This window comes from Cebus imitator, unplaced genomic scaffold (assembly GCF_001604975.1).
Source record: "Cebus imitator isolate Cc_AM_T3 unplaced genomic scaffold, Cebus_imitator-1.0 Scaffold235, whole genome shotgun sequence".
In the NCBI taxonomy this organism is placed as follows: domain Eukaryota; kingdom Metazoa; phylum Chordata; class Mammalia; order Primates; family Cebidae; genus Cebus; species Cebus imitator.
Window position 1 is genome coordinate 425,815 of NW_016107550.1, and position 14,926 is coordinate 440,740.

Below are 14,926 nucleotides of genomic sequence, written 5' to 3' on the forward strand. Positions count from 1 at the left end.
AAAAAAAAAAAAGCATAAAGTACACTATAAGGCACATTTTTGACATGAACCTCAAAGACCTGTACCAACGTCCTTCTTTTTTATTTTTATTTTTTGAGATGGAGCCTCGCTCTGTCACCAGGCTGGAGTACAGTGTCGCAATCTAGGCTCACTGTAACCTCTGCCTCCTGGGTTTTAGCAATTCTCCTGCCTCAGTCTCCCCAGTAGCTGGGACTACAGGCACATGCCACCAGGCCCAGCTAATTTTTGTATTTTTAGTAGAGACTGGGTTTCACCATGTTGGTCAGGATGGTCTCTGTCTCTTGACCTCATGATACACCTGCCCTGGTCTCCCCAAGTGCTAGGATTACAGGTACGAGCCACTGTGCCTGGTCCCAACGTCCTTCTTATATGTGAGGCAGATGGAAAAGCAAGCTTTACCTTCTATTTGGTCTAAAGAGTACGTATTCTAAAGCATGAGTTGAATTGTTGGCAGTGGAGATGAAGCTGAAGAGAAGAAAGACAAGGTCAGGCACGCCGAGGATGCGGGTGAGCTGCTTGTGAAGAACCTGCTCTCTGTAGGACATCTGCTGCTGCGTGTTGCGCCGGAATCTGTACCACCCGATGACTTTCTGAAAGAAAAGTATGGAAAGTTGCGTGAAATCTTACAAATTTAATTCTGAAGGTATCCATACAAACACGTGCACACAAATGTTCACAGCAGCTTTATGTGCAATAGCCCCACATTGAAACAACCCAAGTGTCCATCAGCAGGAGCAGGGATAAACAAATTGTGGTTATGCATACACTGGACTCCTGCTTAGTCATAAAAAGGAACATGGATGAGTCCCAAAATAATTATGCTGAGTGAAAGAAGCTAGATACCTCCTCACTAAAAAAAGTACAGGTTATAGGATTCTATTTACACAAAATTCTAGAAAAGGAAAACTAACCTACAGTGACATAAAGCAGATCAGTTGTTAACAGGAATGAGGAGAGAAGGTAGGAATGGAAAGGCAAGAGGAAGCTTTTGCAGGTGACAGAGATGCTCATTATCTTATGGTGATGGTTACATACATCAGCCTTGTAAGAGTATACTTTTGAAATATGTGCAGTTTATTATATGTCAATTTTACCTTAATAAAACTATTTTAGAAGTTCAGCTTTGTCAGCTCTAACTACGGCATAACTAAACTGGCTAATGAAACTGTTGTGCTCTCTGGAAGAATACTTCTTATAATGGGCTTTGTTGGTGGTCCAGAAGTCAGATGACTGCAGAGCTATCTGAAAGACTGCTGTAGTGCAGACTCCCAAATCTGGGAGGGCCCCACCCAAATCTGCAGAATCAGAACCTTAAGACAGAGCCAGGAATCTGAATTTAAGATGAGTTTGAGTTCTTCTTTCATATATTGAAATTTTAAAACATCTGCTGTCAAAACATTTAATTCTTTATTAGAAGATCAATCTTCATACAGCTTCCTTCTTTGAAACAAACTCTGGGTTAAAATCTTGTTTTAAGAAGTAAAGGTAGTTTAAATCTAATAGTGTCATATTAAAATTAATAGTAAATTGAGATATTTTGACACTTTCATGTAGAAAGAAAGTAAATCAACTTTTGCTGAGGCAGCTATGTCACAAATATTTTCACTAATTATTACACCACACTAAGTGAATAATGTTTTCTCCATTGAGTTCATATCACATGCAAAGAACTCCAAAGAACAAATCAGTAACAGTTCCTAACTCCATGAGTACTACTGAACATAAAAGGTAACTTCCCATAGATTAAAGCAATTAATTCTGATATCCCTTAAATAGAAAGAAAACCCAAGCCTTTCTTTCAGTGTATAATCTTTTTTTTTTTTTTTTTTGAGATGGAGTCTTTCTCTCTCCCCCAGGCTGAGTGCAGCGGCGCAATATCGGCTCACGGCAATCTCTGCCTCCCAGGTTCAAGCGATTCTCCTGCCTCAGCCTCCCAAGTAACTGGGATTATAGGCATGAGCCACTATGCCTGGCTAATTTTTGTATTTTTAGTAGAGATGAGGTTTTACCATGTTGGCCAGGTGGGTCTCAAACTCCTGACCTTAACTGATCCACCCGCCTCAGCCTCCCAAAGTGCTGGGATTACAGGCGTGAGCCACTGTGCCCAGCCTCAGTATAATCTTATAAAAGAGATGTTTTGTCCAAAGTCACACAGCTCATGAGTGACAGCCAAGACGTGGAATCAGCATGCCTGCCTCTTTCCACTGGGCAACACTAGCTTTCACATTCTACTTAAACATGATGGTGGTCATAAAAAAAGGTAAAAGTAGTTTTCCTTTCAAGAAAATGTGGATACAATTAGACAGAGCTATTGATGTATGTGAACATGGCATATTTCATTCTAATATTCAATACTCTGTACTTAACTCCTCTGTGGTATGTTGGAATTCCCTACTCAGCAGAACCCAGGCATGCCTGGTACTTCCCCTGCCTTCCTGCAGAGACCTGATCAGTGCTCAGCACATGGGCTGTTTTCATGAAATACTCATTGACTAACAGAATCTTGCAAGTGGCTATCGGATGACTAATAGTATTCTCAGTTATGCCAATTTGAGCTATTTTATTTCATTTTTTTCCTAGCTGCTTTTTTTTTTTTTTTTTTTTTTTTTTTTTTTTTCTTTTTTTTTTTTTTTTTTTTTTTTTTGAGACAGAGTCTCACTCTGTTGCCCAGGCTAGAGTGCACTAGCACGATCTTAGCTCACAGCAACCTCCACCTCCCAGGTTCAAGCAATTCTCATGCCTCAGCCTTCCAAGCAGCTGGGATTACAGGAGTGTTATCACCACAACCAGCTGCATTTTTAGTGAAGACGGTGTTTCACCATGTTGGCCAGGCTGGTCTCAAACTGCTGACCTCAAGTGATCCGCCTGCCTCAGCCTCCCAAAGTGCTGGGATTATAGGCGTGAGCCACTGTGCCTGACTGATTTCTTCTTTGTTTTGTGAATTTCATGTTCATGGTCGTTACTCATTTTTCTCACTTATTTTGAAATCTGCCAGGTGCAGTGGCTCACACCCTGTAATCCCAGCACTTGGGGAGGCTGAGGTGGGTTGATCACTTGAGCCCAGGAGTTTTGAGACCAGCCTGAGCAACATGGCAAAACCCCATTTCTACTAAAAACACAAAAAAATTGGCTGGGCATGGTGGCTCATGCCTGTAATCCCAGCACTTTGGGAAGCCAAGGTGGGCGGATCACCTAAGGTCAGGAATTTGAGGCCAGCCTGGCCAACATGGTGAAACCCCACCTCTACTAAAAATACAAAAATTAGCCAGGCATGATGGTACTTGCCTGTAATCCAAGCTACTCGGGAGGCTGAGGCAGGAGAATCGCTTGAATCTGGGAGGCAGGGGTTGCCGTGAGCCGAGATCGCACCATTGTACTCCAGCCTGGGCGACAGAGCGAAACTCCATCTCAAAATTAAAAAAAAAAAAAATTAGCTGGACATGGTGGCATGCACCTGTAATCCCAGCTACTCAGGAGGCTGAGACAGGAGAATCGCGCGAATCTGGGAGGTGGAGGTTGCAGTGAGCTGAGATCGTGCCATTGCACTCCAGCAACAAGAGCAAAACTCCATCTCAAAAAACAAAAACCAAAAAAAATTAGCCAGGTGTGGTGGTGCATGCCTGTAGTCCCAGCTACCAGAGGGTGCTGAGATGGGAGGATCATCTGAGCCTGGGGAGGTCAAGGCTGCAGTGGGCCAAGATCATGCCAGTGCATTCCACCCTGGGTGACACCATGAAACTCCCATCTCAAAATAAATAAAAATAAAATAAAAATCTGAAATCTGTTTTTAAAAAATACTTACTGGTACTTCTAATATGTAGTGAGTGCTCTAAAAAATTGTGCTCCAAAAAGAATCTTCATAGAACAAATTTTAGTTTTAGAAAGTATAACAAAGATTCATGGCCAGGTGCAGAGCTCATGGCTGTAACCCCAACACTTTGGGAGGCCGAGGCACGTGTATCACTCAAGCTCGAGAGCAGCCTGGGCAACATGGTGAAAGCCTGTCTCTACTAAAAATGTAAACATTAGCCGGGTGTGGTGGCGCACGCCTGTAGTCCAGCTACTTGGGAGGCTGAGGCAGAAAAATCACTTGAACCCAGGGGGTCGAGGTTGCAGTGAGCTGAGATGGCACCATTGCACTGCAGCCTGGGTGACAGAGCCAGACTCCATCTCGAATAAATAAATAAATAAATATTTTAAGTATAAAGATTTACAATTTAAAATATGAAAAATGAGGAGGTAAGGGAGCATCTGAGAGATGAGGGACAGGTTGGGGCTAAGAGATTCCGGAATGTCTGCTCCCAGGCAAATTGCTGAAATGAGAGCGCTGGACCACATGATGTGTGTGGCTGCTTTAACACCCTTTCCTGGTTGGGCAGGCAGCTTGGTTAGACTACCAGGAGGGAGCACCTCTTGAACTTACTATACACAGAGCCATTTGCCTGTCTTCTGACCGATCCTTCCACATTTCCTATTCTTCCTTTTATCCTTACCTGCTTTTCTTTCCTCTTTTACATGGAATATGCCCATCAGTGGTACTTGGAAAGTCTTGTACATTAGAAAGGCTGTTGTTTTAATCTAACTGCAGTTAAACTCCTGACACGGTTTTTGTTTTTGTTTTTTAAATAAAGACGGGGTTTCACCATGTTGGTCAGGCTGGTCTTAAACTCCCGACCTCAGGTGATCCGCCCGCCTTGGCCTCCAAAGTGCTTGGATTACAAGCGTGAGCCACCATGCCAGGCCAACTCCTGACGCTGTTAAACAAAGGTATTTTGTTTCCTGTTTGACAAGTTGAAAGCTTTTATTGGTACTTTCTTCCCCAAGACATGGTTAGTAACTGATCTATTTTTCTAGAATTAATATCCCAAGGTAAAAACAGTAAAACTCATACATAGTACAACACAGTAAACTACAAATGGCACTATTAGACACTACTGCAGCAATAAAACTTTGGTTTATTTCCACTTGTGTTCAGACTTGATAACCCAGTCTACACATACCTAGACTGTCATATGCAAATGTTGACAGAAATAATAAACACATGACCTTTTGGAAAAACATCTGTGTTTAACCTTTTTAAACTGAGATAGAGTCTCGCTCTTCACCCAGGCTGGAGTGCAACAGCGCAATCTCGGCTCACTGCAACCTCCGCCACCCAGGTTCAAGCAATTCTTATGCCTCAGCCTCCCGAGTGGCTGGGACTACAGGTGCACGCCACCACATCCAGCTTACTTTTTTGTATTTTTAGTAGAGATGGAGTTTCACCATGTTGCGCAGGCTGGTCTTGAACTCCTGACCTCAGGTGATTCACCTGCCTTCTCTCCCAAAGTGCTGGGATGACAGGTGTCAGCCACTGTACCTAGCCTGTGTTCAACTTTAATTGAACTTGAAAGAGTAAACTATCCAAAGCTGTTTGATTGCAACTTACATTTTTCAGAAATACTTTTTCTGATTTTAAGATTAATGTATGTATATTAAATACCTGCAAAATTATGTTTTTAATTACAAAGCAGAAAGAACCACCTAGAGTCAAATGAACTACTGTTAACTGTCCAGATTATAGTTCATGCTTTCCTTCTAATTTTTACCTAATGGAATCATGCTATAAATATCTAAATTTTTTTATATTAATATATCAAAAAATCTACATAGGTTAACAAAACTCTTAAATATTACCATACATCTCATTGTTCCATTTTACATTCCTGTCTGGTTTTAGCTTTGGGTGATAAGGAATGACTTCAGAATCATGCTGGGCAACAAACAGAACACACCTTCCTCCGATCTTTAAGAATCCTATCCAGACTCTCCTCATTCACCTTGCTTGCGTAGTCATAAAAACTGTTTAAGAGAAAAAAATATTTTATTAAAACCATATAGTATTGTGACATAGACACGCTTAGCTACATGTGCCTATGGGACAGCTAACCCTAATGAAGACCTAATTTCTCACCTTACATAGGTACATAAAGAGAAATCAGTCTAAATGCTTTTCTGAAATGAGGTACCTTTTGCATTGAAGAATACTCAAGAGATTGCTACATTCAAATGATATTATTTCCACACGTGGGAGGTGTTGATAGCAAGTAATTATAAAATGTGGGGTTTCAAATGGCTGTGACATCTTTTCTTTGTTTCTAGGTATCAATTACTTATGAAAAAAAGATAACCTAGCAGCTCATTTTCTGAGAAACGAAGAAGGGAAATAAGCATTTGTTGAACGTGTAAGAAGACACTGGGCTGCATACTTCCTCAGGCTGTTTCATCCCCTTCTTGCCTCAGTGCTGGGAGGTATTAGTTTGACCCAACAATTCCACAAATTGTATTTCCAATTTTGTAGATAAACGCATGAAGGCCAAGTGACTTTCTCCAAATCACAGAGCTGGCAGACAGAAGGACTAGAATTTGAAGCCAGGTCTGGCTAGCTTCAAACCTAATATAATCACCTCCAAAAGAGACCAACATGACCATGACGGGTGGGCCTCCTCTACCACTGAACTTGGGATTGGGAAGGCCACCCCTCTACCTCTCCCTACTACCATAGGCTCAGTCAGGCCTTCTAAGCCAGAAAGGAGTTCAAGATATGGTAAACAAACAAACAAACAAACAAACAGAAACAAAAAAACACTGACTTGGAAGGTAAGAGACACAAGCTCCAGCTCTAGTTCTGTTTCTTACTGTATGATCTAGGGCAAGTCACTTAACCTGGTTTCCATTTCATTTTTTGCAAAATAAGGAGTTTGGAATAGACATGTTATCTAAGGTTTCTTTTGGCTCTAATAATTGAGTCTATTCTTTAAACTCAAATCCATGTTCTGGTACCACTTTGCTGCTGGTATTTTAATGACTCCTCAGAAGGCTAGGCAGGGTACACTTAGTGAGGCTTTGGATAGTCAGGACCAAATCAGACACCTTCGTAGACCAGACAGAGGCAATGTGTGAACCAGAGTCTAAACAATTTCACTTGCTTGGAGATTCCACTCAAATGAACTGCTGGCTGCTCGTCTTGCTTCCCCAGTCTTCTTTCAGTTAAGTGTAAATCTAAAAGAGGCAAGGTTCTCAGCCATCGTTGGCTTCCTTTATAGGTAGCTATCTTGCATGATGACAATTCTCTGAAGCAATCAATAGGTGGGGGTGGATGTTGGGGGGTGAATGTGACACAGGTCCCCAGGGGCTCTTGGGTGCAAGGGGGCTAGGTGTTTGGGCCAGCTGACAGTGGGGGAGTGGTCAGGGTGAAAGCTATAGGGAACACACAGCAGGAAGAGCTAAGCAGAAAGGGCTGGCTGGTGTTACAGAAGGAAGTGCTGATCAAGAACACTGATTATAATCATGTGGGCAGTGCCAGAAAGAAAGAATTTGCCTGGCTTCTGGGAAGGGGTAAGAAGTAGGGTCTCAGGGAGTTTTATGAAACATAGAGTTGAAATCATGACCCTAGCCATTAGGTGAAAGGGTTTGGGGCTGAGAAAGGGGGCATAGGCCTGGTGGTGCTTTGCGGGGGAAGTCCAGTGAGTAAGAGACCCTGAACTTTCCAGATCCTTCTGTTGTATCTTTTCTCCCTTGTGAAGAGAAGGGAGAGTGAGCGAGCACATTCACATAACTTCAAGCATCTCTTACTGTGTCTCATTCATAAGTGGAACTTCATCAAAGGTATGTATCTATAGGAAAAACCGTAGTACATATAGACAGGGTTCAGCCCTATCCACAATTTCTGGGAGCTTTGGCACATATCCCCCAAGGATAAGCAGGGACTACTGTATTAACTTAAACAAACACAAAAAGAAAGTTTTATGCTCCTTTTTCCTACATTTTTAAAGTTGAACATTAAACACTTCTTATTCCTCTTAAAAACATCCATTAAGTTATTTTATGTTGATTAATTTTGTTCTCTGTAATTGAAGAGCTCTGGATAGGCTGAGTGATTCTGAATCACTAAGGCCACAACTTCCACTCTCCCCCTTCCCCTCTCCTCACCTAACACAGTGCTGTGTACATAGCACTCAATAAATACATGGATTTGGGCACCCTCGCAACTTTACAGCCACAATCAGCTACACGCCTAAGTTCACCAGTTTTTCATCAATCAATCCTTTTAATAAGGACTAAAAGCTTACATGTGGCTTACCTAAAAAGTTTTGAACAAGGCTGATGGTTGTGGATTTCTGTAATTAGAAAGAGGAAATACATCTTAGTTAATCATGAAAGGCATGGGCAACTATAAAATAGCTCAGGATTTTTTGTTAAACCAAAATCTCTGACAACAAAGACAGTTTTTTCCTCTGCCAAACAGTTGCTATGTGTCCACTAGTAAGGGCAGGGTGACTTCTGAACACTCACCCTGAGTGACACACTCTCAGAATAAAGGAGACTACAGAACCAAAGTTCTATTTGTCCATGTATGAAGGGCACATATCTGAAAGATATTATTCAGGAATACGCAGCTATTGTGTGCCTTATTCAACCTTGTCTATTTTAAAAAAAAAGGAAAGAAAAGTTCATTTGCCTAGCTAGACAGTTAGCTAACCCTCACCTCGGCTGGTCTGAAGGTAGAGTTATCTCAACTGATTGTTTATGGTTATAGACCTGAACCGTTGTTCTACTCTTTACCCCCTCCCCACTACTTCACTTGACTAGTCTTATACACTAAAAAGTAAAAATAGGCTGGGCGTGGTGACTCATGCCTGTAATCCCAGCACTTTGGGAGGCCTAGGCAGGCAGATCACGAGGTCAAGAGGTCGAGACCATACTGGCCAACATAGTGAAACCTTGTCTCTACTAAAAATACAAAAATTAGCTGGGCATGGTGGCGTGCACCTGTAGTCCCAGCTACTCGGGAGGCTGAGGTAGGAGAATTGCTTGAACTCAGGAGGCGGAGGTTGAGGTGAGCCGAGATCGCGCCATTGCACTCTACCCTGGGTGAATGAGTGAAACTCCGTCTCGAAAAACAAAACAAACAAACAAAAAATTAGCTGGGTGTGGTGGCACGCATCTGTAGTCCCAGCTACTCAAGAGGCTGAGGCAGGAGAATTGCTTGAACCCGGGAGGCAGAGGTTGCAGTGAGCCGAGATCACGCCACTGCACTCCAGCCTGGCACCTGGTGACAGAGCAAGACTCTGTCTCAAAAAAAAAAAAAAAAAAGTAAAATTAGGCCAGGCATGGTGGCTCACACCTGTAATCCCAGCACTTTGGGAGGCCGAGGTGGGTGGATCACCTGAGATCAGGGGTTCAAAACTAGCCTGGCCAACATGGTGAAACCCTGTCTCTACTAAAAATACAAAAATCAGCCAGGCATGATGGTGGGTGCCTATAATTCCAGCTACTTGGGAGGCTAAAGTGTGGGAGAATCACTCCAGTCTGGGTGACAGAGAGAGACTGCATCTCAAAAAAATAAATAAATAAAACCTCATCTAGAAATATTTGCTTCCTTTTATCACTAAAAATGATAGAGGCCGAGTATGGTGGCTCACGCCTATGATCCCAGCACTTTAGGAGGCTGAGGCAGGCAGATCAGATCAAGACCATCCTACCCAACATGGTGAAGCCCCATCTCTACTAAAATATGGAAAAATCAGCTGGGCATGGTCCTGTGTGCCTATAGTCCCAGCTATACTAACACCTACTTGGGACGCTGAGGCAGGAGAATCGCTTGAACCTGGGAGGCAGAGATTACGGTGAGGCACGATCATGCCACTGCACTCCGGCCTGGCAGCCTGGCAACAGAGCAAGATTCCATCTCAATAAATAAATAAATAAATAAAAATTTTTATTCTGGAGGATAAGCTATGCCAGAAAATCTCTTTATACAACTGGTAGTGAATATTACTCAATGCACTTCACCTAATGTTTGACTTTTCAACCCAGGTTTTCCAGAGTTCCCAGTTTATGTTTTCATATATATATTTATCTATTTTTGAGACAAGGTCTTGCTCCACCCAGGCTGGAATTCAGCAGCATGATCACAGTTCACTGCACCCTCAATCTCCTGGGCTCAGGCTGAGGGCTCTCCTATCTTTTGCTGTACAATCTTTAACTTATTAGTGACATTCAGTTTATTGAAACGATTATGGATCTCATGGACAAAATGTTTGCTAGTATCTTAAATTTGTTGTTCCCATTGTAACGTTTTTTGTTTAAAAATAAATATAGTGAGTGAGGTGGCTCACACCTGTAACATTTTCGAAGGCCAAGGTAGGAGGATCGCTTGAGGCCAGGAGTTCAGGGCTAGCCTGGACAATATAGTGAGACCCTGTCTCTACTAAAAATACAAAATTAGCCAGGCGTGGTGGTGCATGCCTGTAATCCCAGCTACTCAGGAGGCTGAGGCAAGAGAACTGCTTGAACTCAGGAGGTGGAGGGTGTGAGATCATGCCATTGCACTCCATCCTGGGCAACAAGTGCAAAACTTGGTCTCAAAAAAAAAAAAAAAGAATTTAAATTATTTTATCATTTTATTTCTTTAAAAATAAATAAAGCCAGGGTTTTAATCAGAAGTGCTATTTTTGTGATCATGCCAGAGAATAGGTCTTTCTTTCATGGTTTGCCGTCCATTAACTGCAGCTGGCAATTTAACCTTCACCTACCAGAGTATGTTTGAAAACCCAGATGCATATAATAAATAACTCCACAGATGTTCTAAGAAACAAAATTCTGTTTTAGGATTTTAAAGAATGAGGCAAAACAAAAACACCCTTGATGAAGGACTAGCTATACCATCTGACATAGACCAAGTCTTTTTTCTTTTTTGAGATGAGATCTTGCTCTGTTGCCCAGGCTGGAGTGCATTGGTATGATCACAGTTCACTGTAGCCTCAAACTTTCAGGCACAAGCAATCCTCCCACCTCAGCCTCCTGAGTAGCTGGGACTACAGGACAGGAACACATCACCACACCTAACTGTAAAAATCTCTTGTAGAGACAGGGTCTTGCCACCTTGCCTAGGCTGGTCTTGAACTCCTGGTCTCAAGCAACCCTCCTGCCTCAGCCTCCCAAAGTGTTGGGATTACAGGTATGAGCAACAGCACCTGCCCTCAAGCCTTTACTTAGTAAAGAAGTCAATAATGTGATGAGTGGGTTTGATAGTTTTGATCCATTAGGGCAAGGGTATCCAATCTTTTGGCTTTCCTGGGTCACACTGCAAGAATAATAGTCTTGAGCCACACATAAAATATACTAACAATAGCTGATGAGCTTTAAAAAAATTGCAAAAAAATCTCATAATGTTTTAAGAAAGTTTACAAATTTGTGTTGGGCTGCATTCAAAGCTGTTGTGAGCTGTATGCAGCCTACGAGACATGGGTTTGGCAAGCCTGCATTAGGAGGCAGTTCAGTCTCTTGATTCCTCCAATCCTAACCTAACCTCAATACAAACCCTTGGGGCCAGGCACAGGTAGCTCTTGCTTGTAATCCCAGCACTTTGGGAGGCTGAGGCAGGTGGATCAATTGGGGTCAGGAGTTCGAGACCAGTCTGACTAACATGGTGAAACTGTATTTACTAAAAACACAAAAATTAGCCAGGCTTGGTGGTGCGCACCTATAAACCCAGCTGCTCAGGAAGCTCAGGCAGGAGAATCACTTTAACCCAGGAGGCAGAGGTTGCAGTGAGCCGAGACAGCACTACTGCATTCCAGCCTGGGTGACAGAATGAGACTGCATCTCAAAACAAACAAACAAACAAACAAAACCCACACCCTTGTCCCCTACCCCACGTCCTAGAAACCTATCAGAACAAGCTTGAAATTATTTGCTTGCAACATGACCAAACTTGCCAACAGCATTTTTTTCTTTTTTTTTCTCTTTGAGATGGAATTTCACTCTTGTTGCTAAAGCTGGAGTGCAATGGCACAATCTCGGCTCACTGCAACCTCTGTCTCCCAGGTTCAAGTGATTCCCTTGCCTCAGCTTCCTGAGTAGCTGCGGTTACAGGCATGTGTCACCATGCCCAGCTAATTTTGTATTTTTAGTAAAGATGGGGTTTCTCCATGTTGGTCAGATTGGTCTCAAACTCTCGACCTCAGGTGATTCGCCCGCCTTGGCCTTCCACAGTGCTGGGATTTCAGGGGTGATACACCATGCCCAGTGAGCCAACAGTATTTCAAACCACAAACCACTCATCCCCACTTATCTGTATTTTAGTCATCAAACAGGCCAGATTCCCTTATGTTCTCTGCAGTCCTCGTTCTGTGCTCCCATGAATGTACTGCCCATTAGGGTTACCTCCTTACTGGCATCTCTACTCATCTCCCCATTAGCAGTTTTCTCTCTCCTTTGGGAACTTGGGGATTTTCTTTGTTACTTTCTTACAGCACTCTTCTTGCACGGTCTGGTATTTCTTCCTGCCTGTCTAATCCTGCTCACAGCTCTAGAAGGCAGGGGTGATTCTGGGGATTTCCTTCACTGCACAGCACATGCCTCACATATGAAAGTTCTTCAATAAACGTTTGCTGCATAAATAAATGAAAAGTTCCTTGCTTTGTTCAGAGTATTAGGATATGCGGTTTGGTGATTTGCCTGAAGTTTACTCGAAAGGACTGTGGCCTCCATTTATCAAAAGGAGACTGATCCAGAGAGAGGAGGTGCATCTATATCTATAAAGGCGCCTTCATCCTCCCCAGATCTCTCCTCCAAAATGGGTATTTGGCTTATCCCTCAGAAGGCTGTATAGGTTTAGCAAACATCCCATGTAAACACATGTAAACATTCTTGCTGGATCCCTTTAGAAGGACCAGCACAATACATGCATTCATCATAGTACAAGGTGATAATGGCAATGGGAAGAGCCTAATTTGGAAACCTGAGGTTTGTGGTGGTTCACTCAAGTGGTCACACAGCAATTCAGTAAAAGTCACCCCCATTGGTGGGTAAGGAATACTTTATAGAAGACCCAAAATTATAAGACACTCTGTTTTCTCTTTTTTTTTTTTTTTTTTTTTTTTTTTTTTTGAGCCAGTTTCACTTTGTTGCCCAGGCTGGAGTGCAGTGGGGCAATCTTGGCTCACCGCAACCTCTGTGTCCCCGGTTCAAGCAAATCTACCTCAGCTTCCTGAGTAGCTGGGATTACAGGCATGCATCACCACACCTGGCTAATTTTTTATTTTTAGTAGAGACAGGGTTTCAACATGTTGGTCAGGCTGGTCTCAAACTCCTGACCTCAGGTAATCCGCCAGTCTCGGTCTCCCAAAGTGGTGGGATTATAGGCATGAGCCATGGCGCCGGGCCTCTCTGACTTTATACTGACATGAAAATATCTCATATCATTTATTAGTGCAAATAATTTTAGTGTTTTTCTTTTTTCTTTTTTTTGAGACAAAGTCTGGCTCTTGTCACCCAGGCTGGAGTGCAATGGTGTGATCTTGGCTAACTGCAACCTCTGCCTCCCGGGTTCAAGCGATTCTCTTGCCTCAGTCTCCCGAGTAGCTGGGATAACAGGTACCTGCCACCATGCCTGACAAATTTTTGTATTTTAGTAGAGAAGGGGTTTCACCATGTTGGCCAGGCTGGTCTCAAACTCCTGACTTCAGGTGATCTGCCCGCCTCGGCCTCCCAAAATGCTGGACAGGCATGAACTACCACCTCGGCCTTATTTTAGTTTTTTTTTTTCTATATACTCTTTAGGATAAAATCAGTTAATGGTAAAACAACAAAACAAACAGTGGGTAAATACACAAAAAAGGTATTTACTTACCAATTACTTGCAGAAATTCTGTGTTGCTGATTTGTGAGTCACTGATGCTAAAGGTTTCCTCTTGTCTTACCTCTCCCAGCAAAAATCCTTCCTAAAAGTAATAAAAGAAAATAGTTGTAGACTAAAAATAAAAATGACTTTTACTGAAATTAAGAGGAACTGAGGTCATACAAACTTATAGCGATTTTCACAATAATCCAAACAAGCTTCCCATGTGAACCACTGTTCTATAAACCAACAAATAAAGCAATCTGAGCCATATCTATTAATTGGATTGTTCCAAAAAAGGATTCTATAACAAGATAAAATATTATTTTAATCCCTTCAACTCTTCCCTGTCTTTTGAAAAGTTAATTTCATCACCTAAATCTTAAGTATCATAACCAATGTTAAAAAACTCAGGAAGTAGAAACATTTCAAAGTTGTTTTCTTGAAATCACATACAATGTATTTCATTGTCATAAAAACGTTGCTGATGATGAAAAGATAAAGCTAACATAATGACAAGTAAATGCTTTTATACAGGCTGGCATAGAAAATTAGGATTTTAGCAAAACAATTAAATTTCCTATCATCCACATGAACATTTTTATTTAATAAATGCAGAGGTTAACTGATTTACAGTTTTGGAGGGCATTTACCACCACTGTTGATTCTAGATTACTGGCTTATTACCGACTCTTTGTGTACTTGCAACCATGTTCTGCACAAGCACAGCTGGGAGAAGACATACTCTAAATCCTAAAGTAACTTTCCTGTACAGAGGGTGAACTGAGAAGCTGTCCTGGAATCTCTCTGCCCAGACAGCCCAGGGCTTCCTCCTTTCCTGCATTCAGGTCTTTACTCAAATGGCACCCTATCAGAGAAGCCTTGCCCGATCAACTTCATGGAAATAGCATCTGCCCACTTTACCTTACAGTCTTTATCTTCTTAGTCTTCTCACTATCCATCATATTATATATTTATAAATAAATGCATTTATTATCCCTTGCCAGAATGTAAAGTCCATGAGAGCAGGGACTTTGTGCTTGTTCACTGCTCTGTCTCAGCACCCAGCACAATGCCTAACACTTAGTAGGTGCCTCGCTAACACTGGTTGAATAAATTTGTTGAAACAATGCCTTTGTACTATATATCCTTCTATTCTAAGTTCACCCTTCAAATCAATTAATGAAATTTCCTAGTTTAAAAACATTTCCAGTTTAGTGAGAAGCTATAGGAGGGGAA

General features: G+C 42.1%; 1 protein-coding gene across 2 annotated transcripts in view; it reads right to left on the reverse strand.

The window, feature by feature from the left end:
* ABRAXAS2 (abraxas 2, BRISC complex subunit) overlaps positions 1-14,926 on the reverse strand; it is a 29,906-nt gene that overhangs the window by 11,103 nt on the left and 3,877 nt on the right. For both annotated transcript variants that reach the window (XM_017497855.2, XM_017497854.2), the window contains exons 2-5: positions 13,700-13,790; positions 8,144-8,180; positions 5,796-5,862; positions 421-611 (exon numbers count right to left, since the gene is read on the reverse strand). In XM_017497855.2, the coding sequence (XP_017353344.1) occupies positions 421-611; positions 5,796-5,862; positions 8,144-8,180; positions 13,700-13,790 (386 nt within the window). The remainder of the gene's footprint in view (positions 1-420; positions 612-5,795; positions 5,863-8,143; positions 8,181-13,699; positions 13,791-14,926) is intronic.